Here is a 20,122-nt window from a genome sequence, read left to right as displayed (position 1 = left end):
GCTTCAGTAGTTGTGGCATGCGGGCTCTAGGGTGCGCAGGCTTCAGTAGTTGCGGCTCATGGGCTCTAGAGCGCAGGCTCAGTAGTTGTGGTGCACGGCCTTAGTTGCTCCGTGGCATGTGGGATCCTCCTGGACCAGGCATCAAACTTGTGTCCCCTGCATTGGCAGGGGGATTCTTAACCACTGCGCCGCCACGAGGGAAGTCCTGGCAAGTTCATTCTTGAAGATAGTGTCTTGTCAGGCTAGTAAAACCAAGCTTTTAATGAGGTGTGATGCCTGGCCAAAAAAACAAATGCTGTGGTCTTTGAGTTTGATTAGTTGTGTCACACAGGCTGTGAGCACCCAATTCTAAATTTCCTTTAATGGATGTGCTTTTTAAAAAGAAGATAGTGCAGGACTTCTCTGGCGGTCCAGTGGTCAAGACTCCACACTTCCACTGCAGGGGGCATGAGTTCAGTCCCTGGTTGGGGGAACTAAGATCCTGCATGCCATGTGGCATGACCAAAACAAACAAACAAACAAACAAACAAAAGTAAATAAATAAATAAAAAGATGGTGCATATTAATTACAGAAACTCAGAAAACACAGATAAGCAAAAATAAAATAAAACTTGCCCATAATTCCAACCAACCAGAAGTATGAACCAAAATGTCCAGTTGTTACTTTTCTAGAATTTTATATGATTATATTTGAAAAATTATATAGATATTGTTTTAAAACCTGATTTTTTTTTGTTGTTAATGGTATACCATGAACATCTTTTATTGTTAATAAATATAGTATAATATCATTATTACTGGCTGCGTTAGAATTATCCTTGGCTCTACCTCAATTCACTCAGCTAATCTATTAGACATTTGGATCACTTCTAGTTTTTTGCTTTTATTAAAAAAAAAAAAAAAGCCATAGTGAACAATTTTGGCTAAACATTCGTACCCTTCCCTAATTATTTTTATAAGATAAATAACTAGAATTAATAAGTAATTAATTACTTATTAAAGTAATTAATAAGTGAAGGAGATTTTTAGGAGATTAATTAATAAGGAAGGAGATTTTTTTGAAACTATATAAATAGCCTGTTTTTATCAAATCCACTAGTTTTAGCATTCATAAAGATTTTCTAATTTCATCATTCCTTTTCTATTTATTAGTTGGCATTCTACTGTAAGGAAGAGTTTCCTCTTCTCTCTTCTTTGTCTATTTAAATCAATATGGACTCAAGGATTTTTATTGTATTCATTGGGTTTCATTTTGAGGTGATGAAAATGTTCTAAAATTAGATTGTGTGATAGTTGCACAGTTCTGAGTGTACTGAAAACCATTGAGTTCACTTTATAATGGGATGTGAATTATATTTAATAAAGCCATTAAAATGTCAGCAGTAATCGCTTTGATGTGATAATCAGGAGAAACTTCATGATCAATTTACTATATTTCCCTGGGCACACCCTTCCATCCCCCGACCCACTCAATCCCTGCTCATCAAGTCCTTGCATAGCCCAGCTCCCAGGGGTTTAAATGCTCATGGTACTCCTTTGAGCTAATGGACACTGTAATACCTGAAGCCAATTGGTCCATGTAACCAAAATTCCAGGTCATGTGAGGACTTTTCTTTCAGTCATTAAATAATTTGTCTTACTCTCCACCCCACTGTGTCGACATCCATTGCACACTCCAGTAGAGGGACAGGAAGACTCAAGCTAGCTGCCCTGGAAAAGGGCCATAATGCCGAAAGATGGCTGCTGTTGCTTGTTTCCTGGCTGTTACACTCCCAGGCTTGTCACTAAACAGCAGTGTGGAATGTTAGGCAAAGCTGTGAGTGAAGACACATTTATCCTGGTTCCCACTTGGCTGTTCTAGGATTTGACTGTATTTTTTACCAATTTACAGAGGCAGAATTTTAAAACCACCATTCCAAAAATGCAGACTTTCTCTCTCTTGCACCACACTTTTGTCTGAACTGTGAGACTACTCGTACCAAAGCAGACACCTTCACTTGGAGAGCTTAGCTCATCATTTATCCACTTCCTTTTGTCACTATAGTTTACCTTCCTTCTCTCATCTAAAAAATGAATTACTAGTTGACCATCTAATAACTTGAAAATGCCATGTGTTCTGGGAATATTCTGCATTTATGTGCAATTAAACTATCGAGCTGGTACTTGACTCTGCATAACCAGATCCTGGATCTAAAAGGAGCATAGATGCTGATGCAGATAAATGTGAACTTCTTTTTTGTTTTGGCAGCACCCTTACATCTATCGTGTTACCTTTGCCACAGCTAACGAATCCTCAGCATTGCTAATTAGAATGTTTAATGAAAAAGGAACTTTGAAGGACCTGATCTACAAGGTACTTGTGATGCAAATTCATGGTCGTAAAGAAGTTCTCAAGTCCCTTAAGAACCTGTCATTCATACTTGATTCCTAGGCTTCCAGAAGCTAGGCCCTGAGGATTTAATTTTAATTTTATTTGGAATGAATTTTTATCTTAGCAATAGAAACTACCCAATTTGGCTAAAGAGCATTCCTTTCTCCACATGAGGGAAGGTTGAACATTACATGATTATATCCATTACATTGTAGGCTGCTCTTAGGTCAGTTTTAAAGTTTATGACTTTGACTTAACAAAGTAATGTTGAACTATCTCAATAAAGCTGTAAAAAAATTTTAAAAAAACCCAATACTGGGAAGCTTTACAAACTCATAGAAAAAGAGATCAGATTTGTGGTCCCCAGAGGGGGGCGGTGAGGGGGAAGTGGAAGAAGGCTGTCAAAAGGTATAAACTCACAGCTGTAAGATAAGTAATATAAATAAGTACTAGAGATGTAGTATACAACATGATAAATATAATTAACACTTCTGTATGTTAAAAAAAAAAAAAAAGCAATACTGAAGAATTCTAACAGTATACAAGACTTCGGCACCTTCACTGGACTAGAGAAAGACTGGAACCCAGGTCAGCCTCTTTCTATTAACTGTGCGACTGCTGTATTTAAGAGCCCACATCCTGCCAGCTGGACTCATCTGGTGCCCCCCAGCCTCTTAGCGTCCTGCCTGTTCAGGGAGGCCGTGTGTAGAATTTGACCAGTCTACTGCCTTCTTATGTGGTCTTTGTTTCTTTCCAAAGGCAAAACCAAAAGACCCATTCCTAAGGAAGTACTGCAACCCTAAGAAGATTCAAGGCCTTGAACTCCAGCAAATAAAAACATATGGGCGGCAAATATTAGAGGTAAGAGTTATTTAATTTTGGTTTAAGTTGCATTGGAATTGCACCCAGCCTCACCATACTCTTGGGAAAGTTCTCAGGCAATATCCACAGTAGTTTAAGTTGTCTGATGGCTTATAAACTGGTGGCATTGTCATATTTTATCCCAAAAAGCAAATATTTGAGACTAAGGCAGTAATTTAGATCAACAAAGTTCCAAAAGCTTAGCTATTGGAAATTCCTAAGTTAGTGTCTGATTTAAGAACTTTATTGTGTGAGTACCAACTTTTGTGTTATTTTCGGTTGATCTTTATCTTGGGGCCAAGATAACACAGCTCTCTTGTTCAGTTTTTTTCTAGGAGTCTCCCCAGTGACCAGTTTGGTTTTGTTTCAAAATATATTGACTGAAAAAGCAAAGTTTAACCTGTCTTGTATCTGAATGAGTTGGGGGTGGGGGTGGGGAATGTGACCTCTACCTATTTTTTAATAGGTACTAAAGTTTCTCCATGACAAGGGATTCCCTTATGGGCATCTTCATGCTTCCAACGTGATGCTGGAAGGGGACGCTTGCCGGCTGCTGGACCTTGAGAATTCCTTGTTGGGCCTTCCTTCCTTCTACCGATCTTATTTCTCACAATTCAGGAAAATCAATGTAAGTTGCTGAAAGTCATGAAACAGCAGGTTTATCTTTAGGTATAAATTATCCCCATGGCAGGATGCATGATCTGCCACTATAAGAAATATGCACTAAGCAGTGACAGGTACAGTTGGGATAGGCATGCCTGTTGGCGCTGTTCTCCCACAGCACTGCTGTTTCTCCGAGAGGCTAGTTGAGGTGGTAGCTGAGACAAGGAGGGCATAGAACCAGTGACTGGAATACCATGGAGGGTAGGACCAAGACCTTTGGTCAGAGCAATGCTTTGTGAGCTTTTACAAAAATCTTTGGAATTGGGTCATCACTACCAGTTGTGAGTGGGGTTGCCCCTGGGCCATGTTTCTTAGTGGAAGCCCAGGGCAGGAGGCTTGGGATTCACAAAGCCAAAGCAAAGGCCAAATATGCCGCTGCTCTCTTTTCTTCTGCAGACATTGGAGAGTGTGGACGTCCACTGCTTTGGCCACTTACTGTATGAAATGACTTATGGACGACCGCCAGACTCAGTGCCTGTAGACTCCTTCCCTCCTGCACCGTCTATGGCTGTGGGTCAGTATGGGGTGTGGAGGGGCCTTCTGGGCCCTTGTAAAGTGCAGAGCTACTCACCCTCTTTCCAGAGTCCAGGGAAGAAGACCCAGAGGAAGTTCCTACGTTCCACAGCCAGAAAGTCTTACTTGTATAAAAGTAATTTGAGTGACTTCCTTAAGTGCATTTCCCTGAAAATTCAGATAGCTTGTCTCTTTGTCAGGCTATCTGAAACCTCAGGGGACATTTTATAGCATGCATCAGAATTTTGGAAGCAAGAGGATGTGAAGAGAAGTATGGCCAGACTGAGTCTGATACAGAAGCAGGAGCCAGGAGCAGGAAAGTGCAGCCAGTCTTGCAGACTCAGGCAGGTGTCAGGAGTCAGACCAAGGCTGGAGAGAGACCTGCGAGGACAGCCACAGGCTAGACACATGTTAGAGGAGATCCTGGCAAGCCCAGGGCTAGGAAAGGCAGACAGGAATGCAGATACCTGGCACCTTGGATCCAGGAGCTCTTCTAGCATTACTGAGGGGGCTGAAGCGAGTGCGGGGATGGGTGGGCACCGGTAAGAAGAAGGGATGTGGGGACTGATGCAGAGTCATCCGGGGACCCTTTCATCCCCTCCACAGCCAGCTCAGAACTCACTGCCAGAGCAGAGGGAGAGGAGGGCAGGGCAGGTCTTCGACCACTGTGCCTTCCAGGCATGCGGGGCAGCCCTCCACCAGTGTTAGTTTTGTATCAAATGAGATGGTTCCAGAGAGCAGGCCCTGAGAGTTCTTTGGGTTGAGTTTGAACAGAACAGCTGAAACTGAACAGTTACCTGCAAGTAGAAAAATCTGGCTGCTTTTGTTTACATCATCCAAGGTGTGGGATGGTGCGATACGAACAGTTGGCATTCCGTGTGATGGTTTTGATGAAAAGCAGGCAAGCAGAGAAATGTCGCTCAAGTTCAGAATTTTACTTCTGTGTAGTGTTTACTTCTCTTTTCAGAGAGCAAACATATTTATGGATGCTATCCTGAATCCCTCCTCCAGTTATCTCTGGAATATATTTAGCTTTCTGTCAGCATGTGGTTCCTGAACCATTTCTTTTGAGGCGTCGGTAGTGTCAGTGTTGCCAGCATCCCCCTCCCTGGCACGTATGCCATCTGTCTGTGCGTGAAGAGTTTTGACACTGTCCTGATCAGCCCGCAGACAGTTGTTGCAAAGTGGTGTCAAACTTTTCATCACCAAGTGGATTTGCCAGCATGTTCTGTGGAACTAAAATGTGTATCTGTTCATTTCAAGTGGCCGTGTTGGAGTCTACGCTGTCTTGTGAAGCCTGTAAAAATGGCATGCCCACCGTCTCCCGGCTCTTACAGATGCCGTAAGTCAATCCCACACCTTGGCTGTAACATTCCTAACTGTTGACCACTAGCCCAAGTGTCTGGTCCTGGTAGAGACTCAACAGTGTCCCCGCAGAGTCACCGTGACCCGCTCGCTGACAGTCACTTGCCGCATGATGTCCTGACCTTTCCTTGTGACCTCTGCACCATAGCCTGACTGCTCTCTCTTCACATCAGTGTCATCTTCACTGACGTGTGTCTCTCCCTGTCCATGTTGGCATTGCATATGTGGACTTCCTGTTTGGGAGGTACTGAAGGGGGGCCACCCTGTTTCAGTGCACCGCGTGGCCCATGGCTGTGGCTGCTTCACTAGCTGCTGGCTGGGGAAGGTCTGGCCTCTCTGAAGAGGGCAGCATGGCTCTGGCCTCCCCTGCGCTTGTTTGTTTATTTACTCACTGGGTAACATGTATCTAACGTCTGACGTGTACCAGGCACTGTGCTGGGGCGTAGAGCTCAGGAGTCAATAGTCAATTGAGGTGGGTGAAATAGTGCTTTGGGGCCTTTTCTTTAGGTATATTTTCTATTCCTTCATGGAAAGGCAGCAGGATGGTTAAGAAGCATGTGTCTGAGGTTAGACAGACCTGGGGGTGGGCCCAGCCTTACCATTTCTACCTGGGTGACCTTGGGCAAGTTTCCTAACCTCTGGAAGCTGAGTTTCCGCATCTGTAAATGGGGACAATAACAGCCCCCACCTCAGAGGGCTGTTGGGAGGACTTATTGCAATGATTCCTAGTACAGTGCCAGTTACTAAAGCAGAGCTTATTAAATGTTAGTTGTGCTTACTATTGATTGAGCTTATGCTCTGTGCCTTGCGACTTACCCAGTGCTCTGTAAACAGATGTATTTGGGAAACTATTGTATGGGGAAATAAGGCGGGATAGCTTGAGGTACGTACAGCCTGTGGTCAGAGAGGGCGGTGATAACTTCAGATTCCTTGTGTTAGGGAAAGTCTACTCCAGCTCCGGTGCTGTCTTAGGCCCTGGGGGAGGCTGTGATGGACAGAGCTGCCCAAGCCCCCGCCACGTGGATGTGACTTCCTAATGTTTGACTGACACTGGTGCCTCCCTCCGCAAACCAGCCACGATTAATAACAGTGTAAACGTGGAAAAATAGATCTAGTCAGGGAAACAAAACAATTTTCACACACACTTTTAAAACATATGCATTTGTACTTAGGGAACATCTTGTATCCACGTTAATTTACTTGGGTTTGTAGTCGCACCCCCTACTCCAAAGCTCTTACGTTTTTCTCCCAGTCTTCCAGTTCTAAAGTGAATCCAGATAATTTTTCTTCACTTAAGTCTTTCTACTGTGTGGGCTTCAGCCTTGAGACAGCACTTGGAGAGGTGTGAACTCTGTTCAGTTCAAAATGCGTTGTCTGGAAATAAGTGGACCCTCGGCCTTGAAGGGGAGGGTTCTTTCTCCACCTCCAGGCCACCCAGGGAGTGCTGTGGGGAAAAGTTAACCCTGTCACTTCTACTTGTGATGTAGTTCCTGTTTTTTAAAAAGGGGGACCGTTCAAGGAAAGACTTACTTAGAGCCTTTTGGGCACTGCCCAGACAACCATTTAAATTCTCTGACCTGTTATAGCCAAAACAGTTCAGAATTCCTCATGCTATTGTTTTTAATAACACGCTTTTGGGCCTCCCTGGTGGCACAGTGGTTGAGAATCCGCCTGCCAGTGCAGGAGACACGGGTTTGAGCCCTGGTCCGGGAGGATCCCACATGCCTAGGAGCAACTAGGCCTGTATACCACAACTGTTGAGCCTGTGCTCTAGAGCCTGCGAGCCACAACTACTGAGCCCGCGTGCCACAACTACTGAAGCCCGTGAGCCTAGAGCCCATGCTCTGCAACAAGAAAAGCCACCACAATGAGAAGCCCGTGCACCTCAACAAAGAGTAGCCCCTGCTCGCCGCAACTAGAGAAAGCCCGCGTGCAGCAATGGAGACCCAACACAGCAAAAAATAAATAAATAAAATAAATTTATTTTTAAAAAAATAGCTCCCTTTATAAAAACAAAAAACACACTTTTTTTTTTTTTTTTTTTTGGTGGTACGCGGGCCTGTCTCTGCTGTGGCCTCTCCCGTTGCGGAGCATAGGCTCCGGACGCGCAGGCCCAGCGGCCATGGCTCACGGGCCCAGCCGCTCCGCGGCACGTGGGATCTTCCCGGACCGGGGCACGAACCCGTGTCCCCTGCATCGGCAGGCGGACTCTCAACCACTGCGCCACCAGGGAAGCCCAAAACACACTTTTGAAGAGAGAATTGATATTCTCCCAGAGCTGCTATTTCTTTTTAAGAGAGCATGAGAAACACTACTTTTCTTAGAAGAAAATTATTTTCTCGTTGGATTCCAATCAGAACAATTCCTTTTTTACTTATTCTCATGTTTTAATTATATTGAGCTCTAGAATAAATTTTGTCCTCCTCTGGGGCAAAAAAAAAGGAAAGCAATAATTCTTTATATATACTGTTTAGAAATATCTACTGCATATATTATTTGCAATATAATATAAATACAATAAATAATGTGCAAATTTCTTTTCAAAATGTGAATTAATTCACTATGTAGTGTGAGAAGACTGTCACCCCTCAGTGGGGAAATCACCTCCCCTACACGGCTGACCGTCCCCCTGGAGAGCTCCGAGATGCTAGGGAGTGGCTGGTTTCTGGAGGTCACCTTGGGTGGCCCAGAAACTCCTTTGAGTTTGATAAACACGAGATGGTGGGTTGGCCCCGGGGCTGGGATGTTTGGGGGCAGTAGATGGGTGAAAGATGTCTCATTCTGCTTTGATCCTGTTCTGGGAGTGTGCACCTGGTTTAAGAAAGATATTTTTGTTTCTTTTCTTTACAGATTATTCAGCGATGTTCTGCTAACTACTACCGAAAAGCCACAGTTTAAGGTAAAGCAAATTATATCATTTCTTGGTTTGTGACATGAATGTGTACTTGGAAAGTTAGCACTTTTTTAATCAACAAAAGAAGGTACAGTATTTATAAGTGTGGACTGGAAAAACACAGACTTAGGAACATTTTTATTTGGGGACCTTACTGAGGACAGTAGCCTGGAGACAGCCTCTCAGATAGCTCTAAGGAACTATGAAGAGGGAGGGGAGGGGCCAGGATATATATGAACTTTTTGCTGGAAAAAAACATGTAGTCAAGCATAAAAAGATTACTGCTAATCACAGAAGACAGACATCTGAAGATAATGATTTTAGTATTTTTCTATGTATGAAAGATGCCAAGAATCTGGGGTCATTGAAATTTTTCCTTAGATAGGCATCTTAACTCTCCAGGGTCCTGTATATCCAAAGCACAGAATGCTTCCTGTTTTTCTCCACCCTGAATTCCCCCCAGGGCGAACCTCCGGATGACAATTGTAATGGGTTGCCAGCTTAATCCTTGTGGAACTGGGAATGGCCAGCAGCCTTCTTTATTTTACATAAAGAAACATTGCAAATAATCTAAATATCCTATAATGAGGGAATAGTTTAATAATTTAAGTACATGTATTGGATTAAATGTTTTTGATCTAATAAAAGTAAAATTTATAAAGACATTGTAGTAGCCTGGAAAATGATTATTATTTGGGCTAAGGGAAAAAAACCAGAATATAAAATACAGTGTGTAAAAAAAAAAAAAAACCTCTGTCTAGAATAAGGACTGGAAGGAAGTATCCTGGGAAGTGGCAGTGTTATGTGGTGTTATGCAAAGAGCAGGGGCTTTGGAACAAAGGTATGGACGTCAAGGGGGGAAGCGGGGGTGGCATGAGTTAGATTGGGATTTACACGTATACACTAATATGTATAAGATAGATAACTAATGAGAACCTGCTGCATAGCACGGGGAACTTCACTTTGCTGTACAGTAGAAACTAACCCAACATTGTAAAACAACTATATCCCAATTTTAAAAAAGGGCTGGGGCTTTGGAACTCCCCCAAACCAGGTTGATGCCTTGCTTTGCTTTCATGATACCAGCCATTTATCTAAGGCAGGGTTTCTCAGCCCTGACCTTTGACACTTTGGACCAGATAGCTGTTCTTTGTTGCCGGGGCTCTGCTGTGCATTGTGGGATGTTGAGCAGCACCCCTGGCCTGCACCCACTAGATACAAGTAGTACTCCCATTCCACCCCCCAACTGTGTGACCGTGAAAACTGCTTCCAGACGCAGCCAACTGTCCCCTAGGGAGGGGATTGGGGGCAAAATCACCCTCATTTGAGAGCCACTGATATATGGGCAAGGACCTATTCTTTGCATCTGTGTAGAATTGGTGAGTAAAACCTGTCTGTTGTCACTGGACAACTGAGATGATCCCTGAGAATGCCTAGTTCAGGGCTGGGCGCTCACTGTTAGCATTGTTTTGGGTAGTGAGATGAAGGGTATTTCTCTTTCTTCTCTCTCTGTTCTCCCCAAATCTGTGAAACTCTTACAAAGAAATTACATTTGCAGGGCGGGGTGGGGGGGGGAAGAAAACCCCAAACAAGGTGGGGTCAGAAGATTTATAGGCAAGGGAGAAGCTTTCTTCTGTTCTGTTTTGCCAGTTAGAGGAGTTCTGACAATAATAGCTTCTTTGGATCTGATGTAGGAAACAAAAAACCTTTTAAATTCATATCTTTGTTACTGAAACTCTTCAGTAAATGCATTCAGCCTTGTAAATATATATGCTCTCCTCAACCCTAGTTGTCCAGCCCAGGGGTTATCATCAGCCCTTGTTCTTCCTCCAAGCCAGAGAGCCTGCAGCAAAGACACTGTGATCTTAAAAACCAGCGTTAATCTCTTGTATGTCTGTTTTCTTTCTGGAAAGATATACAAGAGACTGGTGATGTTGGTTGCCTCCATGGTGGGAGATTAGGTGGGATGTTTTTTACTGTGGATATACCCTTTTTATGCCTTCTGAGTTTTGAACCAGATCACTGTATATTACCTACTCAAAACTTTTTTAAACTTAAAATTTTTTTAAAAAAATATTCATTTTATTTATTTGTTTTTGGCCGCGTCGGATCTTAGTTGTGGCGCGCAGGCTTCTCTCTAGTTGTGGCACGCAGGTTCCAGAGCACATGGGCTCTGTAGTTTGTGGCATGCAGGCTCTCTAGTTGAGGCACGCGGGCTCAGTAGTTGCCCCGCAGCGTTTGGGATGGTAGTTCCCCGACCAGGGATCGAACCTGCATCCTCTGCACTGGAAGTCAGATTCTTAACCACTGGACCACCAGTGAAGTCCCCTAAACTTAAATTTTTAAAAGAATAATAGAGATAAAAAGTTGGACATGGTCTGGGTGTCTGTTTTCTAGGCCTGAACTCCTCATGGTTTGGAAAACAAATAAATTAAGAAATGACAAGCTCAGAACCACACTAAGCTTTTGTTAATAGCATCTCCCAGTAAGAAAAAACTTAATCTTGTGAAATTCAGAAAATAAGTCTTAAGAAAGAAAGGAAGAGAGGGAGGGAGGGAGGGAGGAAATAAGTCTTTCACAGAGAAAATCCCTCTGAAGTTATAAAATATTATAATTACTTGAATTTGTGTGTGTTCCAATAAGCTTATTTTTTTTGTTTTTAATTATGATAAAAACATCATGTAAAATGTATCCTCTTAGCCATTTTTAAGTGTACAGCTCAGTGGTGTGAAGTGTATTCACACTGTCGTGTAACAGATCTCTGGAACTTTTTCATCTTGCAAACCGAAACTCAAGAACCATCTTAAGTACAACTCCCAATTTTTCCACCCCCAGCCCTTTGGCAAACACATTTTACCTTTTAGATATCTCATATTAGTGGAATCATACAGGATTTGCCCTTTTGTGACAGGCTTATCTCACCCAGTGTAATGTCCTCAAGGTTCATCCATGTTATAAGCATGTGACAGTATTTCTTTCCTTTTTAAGGCTGAATAATATTCCCCCGTGTGTATATACCACATTTTATTTATCCATTCATCTATCGATGGACATGTGGGTTTCTTCTGTCCCTTGGCTATTGTGAATAATGCTTCAATGGACGTGGGGCATGCTTTGATATCCTGCTTTCAGTTCTTTTGGATATATACCCAGAAGTAGGATTGCTGGATCATATGGTAATTCTATTTTCAGATTTTTTTGAGGAACTTCTATACGATTTTCCATAGCTGCTGTGCCGTTTTACATTCCTACCATTAGTGTACAATTTTTTCCATCCTCACCAACATTTGTTATTTTCTGTTTTTTTGATAGTTACCATCCTAATATGTGAGGTGATATCTCATTGTGGTTTTGGTTTGCATTTCTCTCATGATTGGAGATATTGATCATCTTTCCATATGCTTGTTGGCCATTTGTGTATCTTCATTGGAGAAGTGTCTGTTTAGGTCCTTTGCCATTTTTTTCCTTTGATTTTCTGCTCTTTATTTATTTATTTTTTTCAGGTTTATTGTGGCATAATCCATTTTTGGTGACAAGTCCATTTTTTAATTGATTACTTATGTTTTTGTTTCTGAGTTATAGGAGTTCTTTATATATTCTGGATATTAACCCCTTATCAGATGTATGATTTCCATTTATTTTCTCCTATTCTGTAGGTTGCCTTTTCACTCTGTTGATTGTTTCCTTTGATGTTCAGAAGTTTTAAGCTTGATTTAAGCTTGATGCAGTCCCATTTGTCTATTTTGGCTTTTTGTTACCTGTGCTTTTGGTGTCTTGTCCAAGAAATTATTGCCAAATCCATTATCACAAAGCTTTCTCCCTATGTTTTCTTCTAAGAGTTTTATGTTTTTAGGTCTTAGGTTTAGGTCTTTAATCCAGTTTTGAGTTAATTTTTGTATACAGTGTAAGGTAGGGGTCCAGCTTCATTCTTTTGCATGTAGATATCCAGTTTTACCAGTACCATTTATTGAAGAAACTGTCCTTTTCCCACTGTGTGCTTTTGGCATGAGGGTCAATTTCTGGGCTCTCTGTTTGTTCCATTGGTCTGTGTGTCTGTCTTTATTGCCAGTATCACACTGTTTTCTGTAGCTTTGTAATACGTGGTTTTTTTTTTTTTTTTTGCGGTATGCGGGCCTCTCACTGTTGTGGCCTCTCCCGTTGCGGAGCACAGGCTCCGGACGCACAGGCTCAGCGGCCATGGCTCACGGGCCCAGCGGCTCCGCAGCATGTGGGATGTGGGATCTTCCTGGAACGGGGCACGAACTCGTATCCCCTGCATCGACAGGCGGGCTCTCAACCACTGCGCCACCAGGGAAGCCCTGTAATACGTTTTGAAATCAGGGAGCCTGAGGCCTCCAGTTTCCATCTTCTTTTTCAGGATTGTTTTGGTAATTTGGGGTTCCTTGAGAATAACTTGAAATACTTGAAACATACATCATGCTTATTTATGTGTTAGTTTTAAATATTTATTGCTAAAACATGCTAATGAGGTGAGTGTGTTTGGGGATACCAAAAGTGGCCAGGATAGGAGTCAAGTGGACAGCTTGTAACTGATTTCATTCCAGGTGTCCTCTTCCTTGACTAGCAACTGTTTTTTATTCAAACTGGGACTTGAGAGACTCTCCAGCTATTTTACTCAATAGATTATGTACTTTCTCTTCTTTCAGATACCCACAAAGTTAAAAGAGGCATTGAGAATTGCCAAAGAATGTATAGAAAAGAGGCTAATTGAAGAACAGAAACAGGTAAATTGCTAATAGTTCCTCATTGCCTTTTGATCTTTTAGTGTCCCCATCCTCTGCTCTGGTGATCGCAGTGATTTACTTGTAACTGAGTGTTCATTCCATAAACAATTCTTGCATACTTGCTCTGGACCAGGCTCCATGTTCAATGCTCTGAGACAGCCGAGTACTTCACAGTCCTACCCTCAAGGAGCTCAGCCTGTGGGGGAAACAAACATGTCCATAAAGAGCAGTCATCCTTTATGATCAGGACAGACTGGGTGGTGGTGGGGCACACATGCTCCATGCTCTAAAGGTGCTGGGGACCACACTTATTTTCCGTAAGAGAGAGAAAGGCAGGAAGGAACTCGGGGAGAGAGAAAGGTCTTCATCTGCTGGCACACTCTTCTCCCAGACATCCAGACCCAAGCTTGGAGGCAGACAGGCTGAGCAAGGAAAGATTTTTCATCCAAATGATTTGATTTGGCAAAACTTGTTAGAGATTTTATTAGTGTAGGATATGCTTACAGTTGTGGTGAATTGTGGTCTCTTAAAGATCCACCAGCATCGAAGACTGACGAGAGCTCAGTCTCACCATGGATCCGAAGAAGAAAGAAAAAAGAGGAAGATCTTAGCTCGAAAGGTAAGTCCGGTGTCTCTCTGAATTCTTTCTTGAGAATTCCTGACTACATATGAAGAAAGTTCTAGGTTAATGGTGCTCATTTAGTTAATGACAGATTCTGTGCTTTATCTCCATGAAAGCTAAAACCATTTCCAGATGACTGGTTTGCAGCTTCTGAAAGAAAAGCCATATAATATCAGCAGAGAAATGGACCATGGAGTTTTCTGGCTTGCTGGGCTGATTATGGCCTTAATGTAATTGCGGGAAATGACTGGCCTGAGAGAGTAAACTCAGCATTCTTGGTTTTATTTCTCCATTTAGTTTTGGCTTGTGGCTTCTTCACTGTATTAAGTTATGAGGCCAAATATGACTTTGTGTGTAGCAAGTCCAACTATGCCTGGAAAATGTTTTTATTCTGGTATGTTTATTCTTTGCTTTTCCCCCTCTATTTTTTATTTTTAAAGAAGTCAAAACGATCTGCTGTTGAAAATAGTGAAGAGAATTCAGCAAAATACAGCAACTCCAATAATTCAGGTAAGTGGTTATAGGTTGTAGTGGGGCCCAGGTCCCAAAGGTTAGGACCAAGAGTCAAGAGTTCTTGGGTTCTCCTGGGCAGTGTGGTGACCAATGCAGAGAACAAAAGAACTTTGTCCCCAGGGAAAGATTGCCACAGCATTCAGAGGCTCACAGGACTCAAGTGCTAGAAGGTACCTCAGAGCTTACTGGGTAACCAGCCTCCTCACTGATGGCAGCATCAGCCCTGGAAGAAAAACCCACCCAACTTAGAATGCAAGGCCTCCTGTTTATCAGCAGAGCCTATAGGAACTGAAATGGCCCTAAATCCTGCCCTCTGCTTGGTCCCCACGTGGCAGAAGGATATGCCCTCCTGCATCAAGAAAAGGCCTCTACAGTGTGTGGGGAATCGCAAAAAGCAACATTCCATGAGGGCCAAGATGGCACAGAGTGCAGTGTCATGAGTTGGCCATCCTTGCTGTCACTCCTAGATGCCCCTTGCCCAGCCCTGCTGGCTTTGGACCTTAATGGCCCCATCTTTGGAACTCAGATCAAGTGATCCCTTGGGACCTTCTAGTTCTTCTGCCTTATGGTCTGTGAAGTAAAGTTCCAACCCACATAGAGAAGGGTAGGTTTCATCCTAACAGGGGCAGCTTTGGTTTAGCCCTGGAGGGCCAAAGGAAGGGGAGGGTTTTTTTAGGTTGAGTGATAGCTGCATATACTTCCAGGCAGGATAAGGACCAAGTAGAGATGGAGAAGTTGAAGATGGAAAAGAGACAGTGATTGTTGGGGGGAGTAAGGGGGCTGGGGGTCAAAGGGTTAGCATCAAGAGCCCAGCTGTCAGTCTCAGCCTTGGTGGAAACCCATCCATCCCTTCCTGGTGTCAGGAGCCAGGAGGGGTAGGTGAAGAGTTAGAGGTGTTTAAAAGTGGAAGGAAGGGAGGAAATTGAGGGTGTTCACAGCTCATGCCTTCTCAGGTCTTCTCAGGGAAGTCAGTGAGGAAGACATCTGCCAGGGGCAAGAGAAGAAGTGAGGGGTTCACAAGACCTGAAGGCTGGTCTAGTCATAGCCACAGAATGCAGGTAGTGTGGGTAGAGCTGAAATTGGAAGAGTTGGGATGGAAGAAGATCATAGACTCCAGAGGGAGGGTGGAAATCATGCCAGCACCACTGCTTGGAGAGCCAAGCCAGAGACAGGCTCTGGAGGGAAGAGCTAGGAGGGAAGAGGAGGAGGGGAGGCTCCAGGCCCTGAAGGTCCCTGTGAGGACCAAGGCAGGCTCCTTGGGGATGGAGGCTGGAGAGGAGAAGGGGCTGGAGGCTGTTGTGGCTGGCGGGTAATTTCAGAGTTGGAGGTCTGTTTACTCCATGGTTGATGGGATGGACATAGGCCAGTCATTGTCACCACTAGGCTGAGACTCATGTCTCCAACTAGCCTGTCACCCTGGCAGGCACTCCGTCCAGCATCTATTTCTTTATAAAGCAGAGAAAGCCTGGCCTGGTGGACTCCACCTTCCTGAGGGAGGCCCTGCCTGCCTGCAAGGCTCTTTGCCAGATGCAGCTGGATGGGACACCAAGGACTCCCAGACACCACCTCAAGGAGTTTAGGAAAGCAAAGTAGCAGTTGATGGAAATGTATAGATCATCTCCAGACCCCACTGGAATCACGAATTCACACCTTCTCCCCCTTAAAATCTGTGTTAGCACTACAAGCAGTATGATATCAGGATGGGTTGAATTTCAGCATCTTTTTCAGTGAAACACCTCTCCCTTTTATAGGGAGGTGAGAGGATATTGCAAATAGTGGAAGGGTATTCAGCTGGAGGGAGGTGTGGCTTCATTAGGACATTTCCCCTTGTACTCAGTGTCTGTGCCATGCCCCCCACGTCTTGTGGGTGTGTGGGAGGTGGTGGGAGGCTGCCCCAGGACAGCTAGTGGCTTCTCAGGGGCATGGCCTCAGCCCTCCAGGAGCTTTGGTAACCCCTTGATAGGACTGCCATGTGAGGGAGGGTGCTCATGTGGGAGCTTCCGCCTGCTCATTGGGCTACTTCCATGTCAAGCCAGGAGGACGTATTCTGGGGATTTCTGAGCAATGGAGGAGATACTGGGAATTTGGCAGTATTTGAAATATATAAAGGTTACTAGGTCCAGAAAAAGCATGCAACGTATGGGAATATGCACATTATTTTAATGTAAATCATGGTATTTACTGAATTTCGGGTAAGAAAAGGCCTGGGAAATCCACACACTGAGTAGGCTGATCCTAATCAATTGGATATGCCTGCTGGTAAAATGGAACTTCTCCAGAGAGTATTCCTGGGTGGATGTGGTGGGGAGCTCTCGCTTCTTTTGGAGAGGCCTCCACCAGATTGCTCTGCACCTCTCTGTCACCTCTACTGCTGTGGCACTGTCATTTGTCCTTCATTACCCAAGGACAGGGCTTGGGTCAGGAAGAGACACTGCAGCCAGTTGCATAAGCCATTGGATTGCACAAAGTTGGTTTCAAACCAGGCAGGCTGTGGGGAGCAGTGGGAGGCAACGATGCCTGGGGAAGGAAGCGGGTTGGACGCCTGTGGTCAGGGGTCCTGTCCCTGAATTCACTGCCCCACCTCGCTTTTGCCCACAAGGCTCACACACTCAGCCAAGTGCAGATTCTCAGACAGTGGTGGGTGCCGGCTCCGGCCAAGCTCCAGATGTCTTCCTTTGGTCCCCATGTGGGTCTCTCTGTGTTTTTTCTTAGCAGGATCTGGGGCCAGCTCACCTCTCACATCCCCGTCATCGCCGACTCCACCCTCCACAGCAGGTTAGTGAGAAGGCAGAGTAACCTGCCTTCCTCCCCTTCTGTACCAGCCCAGGAGGAGGGTGGGGCTTTCTCTTCTCACCTTGGCCCAAACATTTCAGGGGTCAGAGGGGACCAGCCTCCTCCAGAGAAACGAGTGGGGGAGTGCAGATTAGCAGTGTCAGTTGGGAGAGACGAGGGGCCAGGTCTCTAAAGTCGGATTTCACGGGGAGCGGGATGGTCGGCTTCAGGGCTGCTCACTGCCCCCACCTCCAGCTCGCTCTGCTGAAAAGCCTCACACAGGCTCCTCAGATCACAGCCTGTCTGGGTACGCACTCAGCTGAACAAAACAATCGCACTGCTGCCCAGGGGCCAGGTCCCCTGCCAGGGCTCTCTCCTCAGGGAGCCCAGCCACAGTGTCGGCTTTGTCACAGAGCACAACTGGTGAAATGCCTGGGTATGGGAGTGAACTACCCACCGAGCTTCTGATTTCCTGATCACTATTTTATGCGTTATTCTGCTCTGCATTTCATCACCTGAATGGTTTTCTGTGGCTAGCTAGCCTTTGTTTTGCCTTTGTGACTTAAATCAGATGGATACTGGGAGTTTTGTTTGAAAAATGTAAAAAGTTTATTTCAGGGAATACTTATAAAAATTATATCTGATTCTGTGGAGTGGCCTCATAACGCTATCTTTCTTCTTTCTTGTTTGAACTAATAGCTCTCTCCTAACCATTTTGCAAGCCTCATAAAAACACACTGGGGTACCAGTATCTCCTTTCACTTCTTAACTGAACCAGATGTTCTGGATGTCAGAGAAGTCGGTTCTGCTACTCAGAGCTTGTCGGCTTGCTGTGCTTGGAAGAGCTGCTGCAGCTGTCTAGAGGGAGAGTCATGGGCTGGGGTTGATTTATGAGTTGATGACACCATATTCATTAAGGCTTAAAGTGGTGCCCAGGAGCTACCAAGAGCATTACCCAACAGCTCTCAAATGCTTCTAACTGACCTTCCAAAAAAACCCCCCAAAACAACAGTCAAATGTAAGGGGACTGGTTTGAAGGCCTCGCGTCTGTCTGGTGGGTGTCTCTCCTTGCTGGCCGAGCCTGGTTACTGGTAGTTTGCTGTCGAGTGTTCTGGGCCCAGGGCCTATTTTAATAGCAAAGTACCTGGCTGATGGGGGATAATATTCTATTTCCTGTCTGACTTTGTCAGCAGATTTTACAAGAAAGCTTCCAAATATTGATCAATATAGAAAATAGACTTCTCTGTCTTTTGTAGAGGTGACCTGTATAGGCTGATCAGAAATTTCGGGGGAGCCACTGCCCAGATCATGCTGAGGCATTTTCTAGAAGATAGGATATTAATTTCACACCACTTAGACATATTAAGGAAACTGGAGAGAATTAATAGTGAGAATCCATGAAGCCTCCTTTAACAAAGGAGGTGTCAATCCAGTAGCTCAGAGCACTTTGCTGTGTGCATTGGATGTGGGAAGTTACCTGCCAGTTCTCATTTGTAAACGCCTTGGAGAATTCAGTCTGTATGGATTATTTTTGATGAATCCTCTAATTGACCTGAGTTCTCAGTGGGAGGTGTCTCATACAGTAGCAGGTTTGCATGAGATGAGGTAACTTTTAGAACAAGAAGAAAAAGAGGAATCTTTTGTAATTAGACTCAAAGTTGGAAAAAACTTCATCTGAGGCGAGAGGGAGCAGTTGGGTGGGTAGTTCCCTATCCTGAAGGGGGGTTGTAAAGATTCAGAGGGAAACAAATGTGAGGCCACAAGCACGATGCCTGGCAGAAATGGGAGGTTCCCAGCAAGGACTGGCTCCCTCTTTTTCTTTATGTCCTTTAATGTTTTATTGATGAAATTATTGATTCAGCCCCAGAGACTGTACTCTGACCTCTGCTGGTTATTTGTTGTAACGCGTCTCATAAAAATAATAGCTAGTATTTGCCTATCAACCTAGCATTTCAGGCCCTAAGCGAGCCACCCATGGTGAGTTTATTCATTCAGCTACTGGAGATGCATTTATTGAGAGCTGCAGCGTGCCCAGCAGTGTGCTGAGCGCTGGGTCACAGAGATGAGCAGGCAGACAAGGCCCCAGCTGAGGTGGCCTCACATTGCCAGCACCTCTCAGGAGCTCCAAAATGATAGATACAATTCAAGCAAGTGCTTTCCTTGGGGTCCACCCGTGGTAATTTTTTTCTCCCAGTAGTTCCCCTTCTTAAATAGAGAATCTCCACCTGAAAAAACTAGTCCACCAACAAAGTGACATCTCGAGCTTCTGTTCTGTACAAGGCATCGGGGAGCTATAAACAGGTGATAGTCTCATGCTACTGTACCCACGCGAGATGCTCAGTAAATCCTTATGGGTGGATTTGCTTGGACTTGGTCTGCCTTCAGGGTCTCTGCTGGGTGAGGGCAAGGCCCTCAGCCTACGGGTGGCAACTTCTGGCTCGGAAGCCCCTGCTTAGACTGGTCCTTTTCCTTCCAGGACAGGAGGCCAGGCTTCTCATTGGGCTCATCTATGTTGCCACCTCTCTGCACACTGCCTGTCTTATTGCTGGAATCACATTTACTCCAATTTATGTCTTTACTTCTAGGCCACATTTATGGTTTATCTGGGAACTAAGTCAAGCATAGTGTCTTCCAGCTTTATGATAAAATGCAATTTTCTCAAGAAATGAAGGAAAATTCTTCATTTTCAAGGGCTAGTTTAGAAAAGGAATTCCTGCTAAAGGTAGCACCTCAAACACACCTCGATCTGGGAGCCCTTGGAAACTACACCTTGGGCTGTGGAACCTAAACTTGAGGATCACCAC

The 20,122-nt window shown here is 44.4% G+C and overlaps 1 protein-coding gene across 13 annotated transcripts in view; it reads left to right on the top strand.

Annotated features, from left to right (window-relative positions):
• PXK (PX domain containing serine/threonine kinase like) overlaps positions 1-20,122 on the top strand; it is a 76,031-nt gene that overhangs the window by 46,787 nt on the left and 9,122 nt on the right. For 7 of the 13 annotated variants that reach the window (XM_059076225.2, XM_059076235.2, XM_067043798.1 and 4 more), the window contains exons 8-17: positions 2,249-2,353; positions 3,131-3,232; positions 3,699-3,860; positions 4,292-4,409; positions 5,672-5,750; positions 8,624-8,672; positions 13,334-13,411; positions 13,944-14,030; positions 14,474-14,543; positions 17,259-17,321. In XM_059076225.2, the coding sequence (XP_058932208.1) occupies positions 2,249-2,353; positions 3,131-3,232; positions 3,699-3,860; positions 4,292-4,409; positions 5,672-5,750; positions 8,624-8,672; positions 13,334-13,411; positions 13,944-14,030; positions 14,474-14,543; positions 17,259-17,321 (913 nt within the window). The remainder of the gene's footprint in view (positions 1-2,248; positions 2,354-3,130; positions 3,233-3,698; positions 3,861-4,291; positions 4,410-5,671; positions 5,751-8,623; positions 8,673-13,333; positions 13,412-13,943; positions 14,031-14,473; positions 14,544-17,258; positions 17,322-20,122) is intronic. The other 6 variants (XM_059076226.2, XM_059076233.2, XM_067043803.1 and 3 more) reach the window with 1 other exon arrangement.

The sequence above is a fragment of the Kogia breviceps genome, chromosome 10 (genome assembly GCF_026419965.1).
Source record: "Kogia breviceps isolate mKogBre1 chromosome 10, mKogBre1 haplotype 1, whole genome shotgun sequence".
Classification (NCBI taxonomy): domain Eukaryota; kingdom Metazoa; phylum Chordata; class Mammalia; order Artiodactyla; family Physeteridae; genus Kogia; species Kogia breviceps.
Note: the sequence above shows the minus strand (reverse complement) of the source record. Positions and strands in the feature narration are given on the sequence as shown.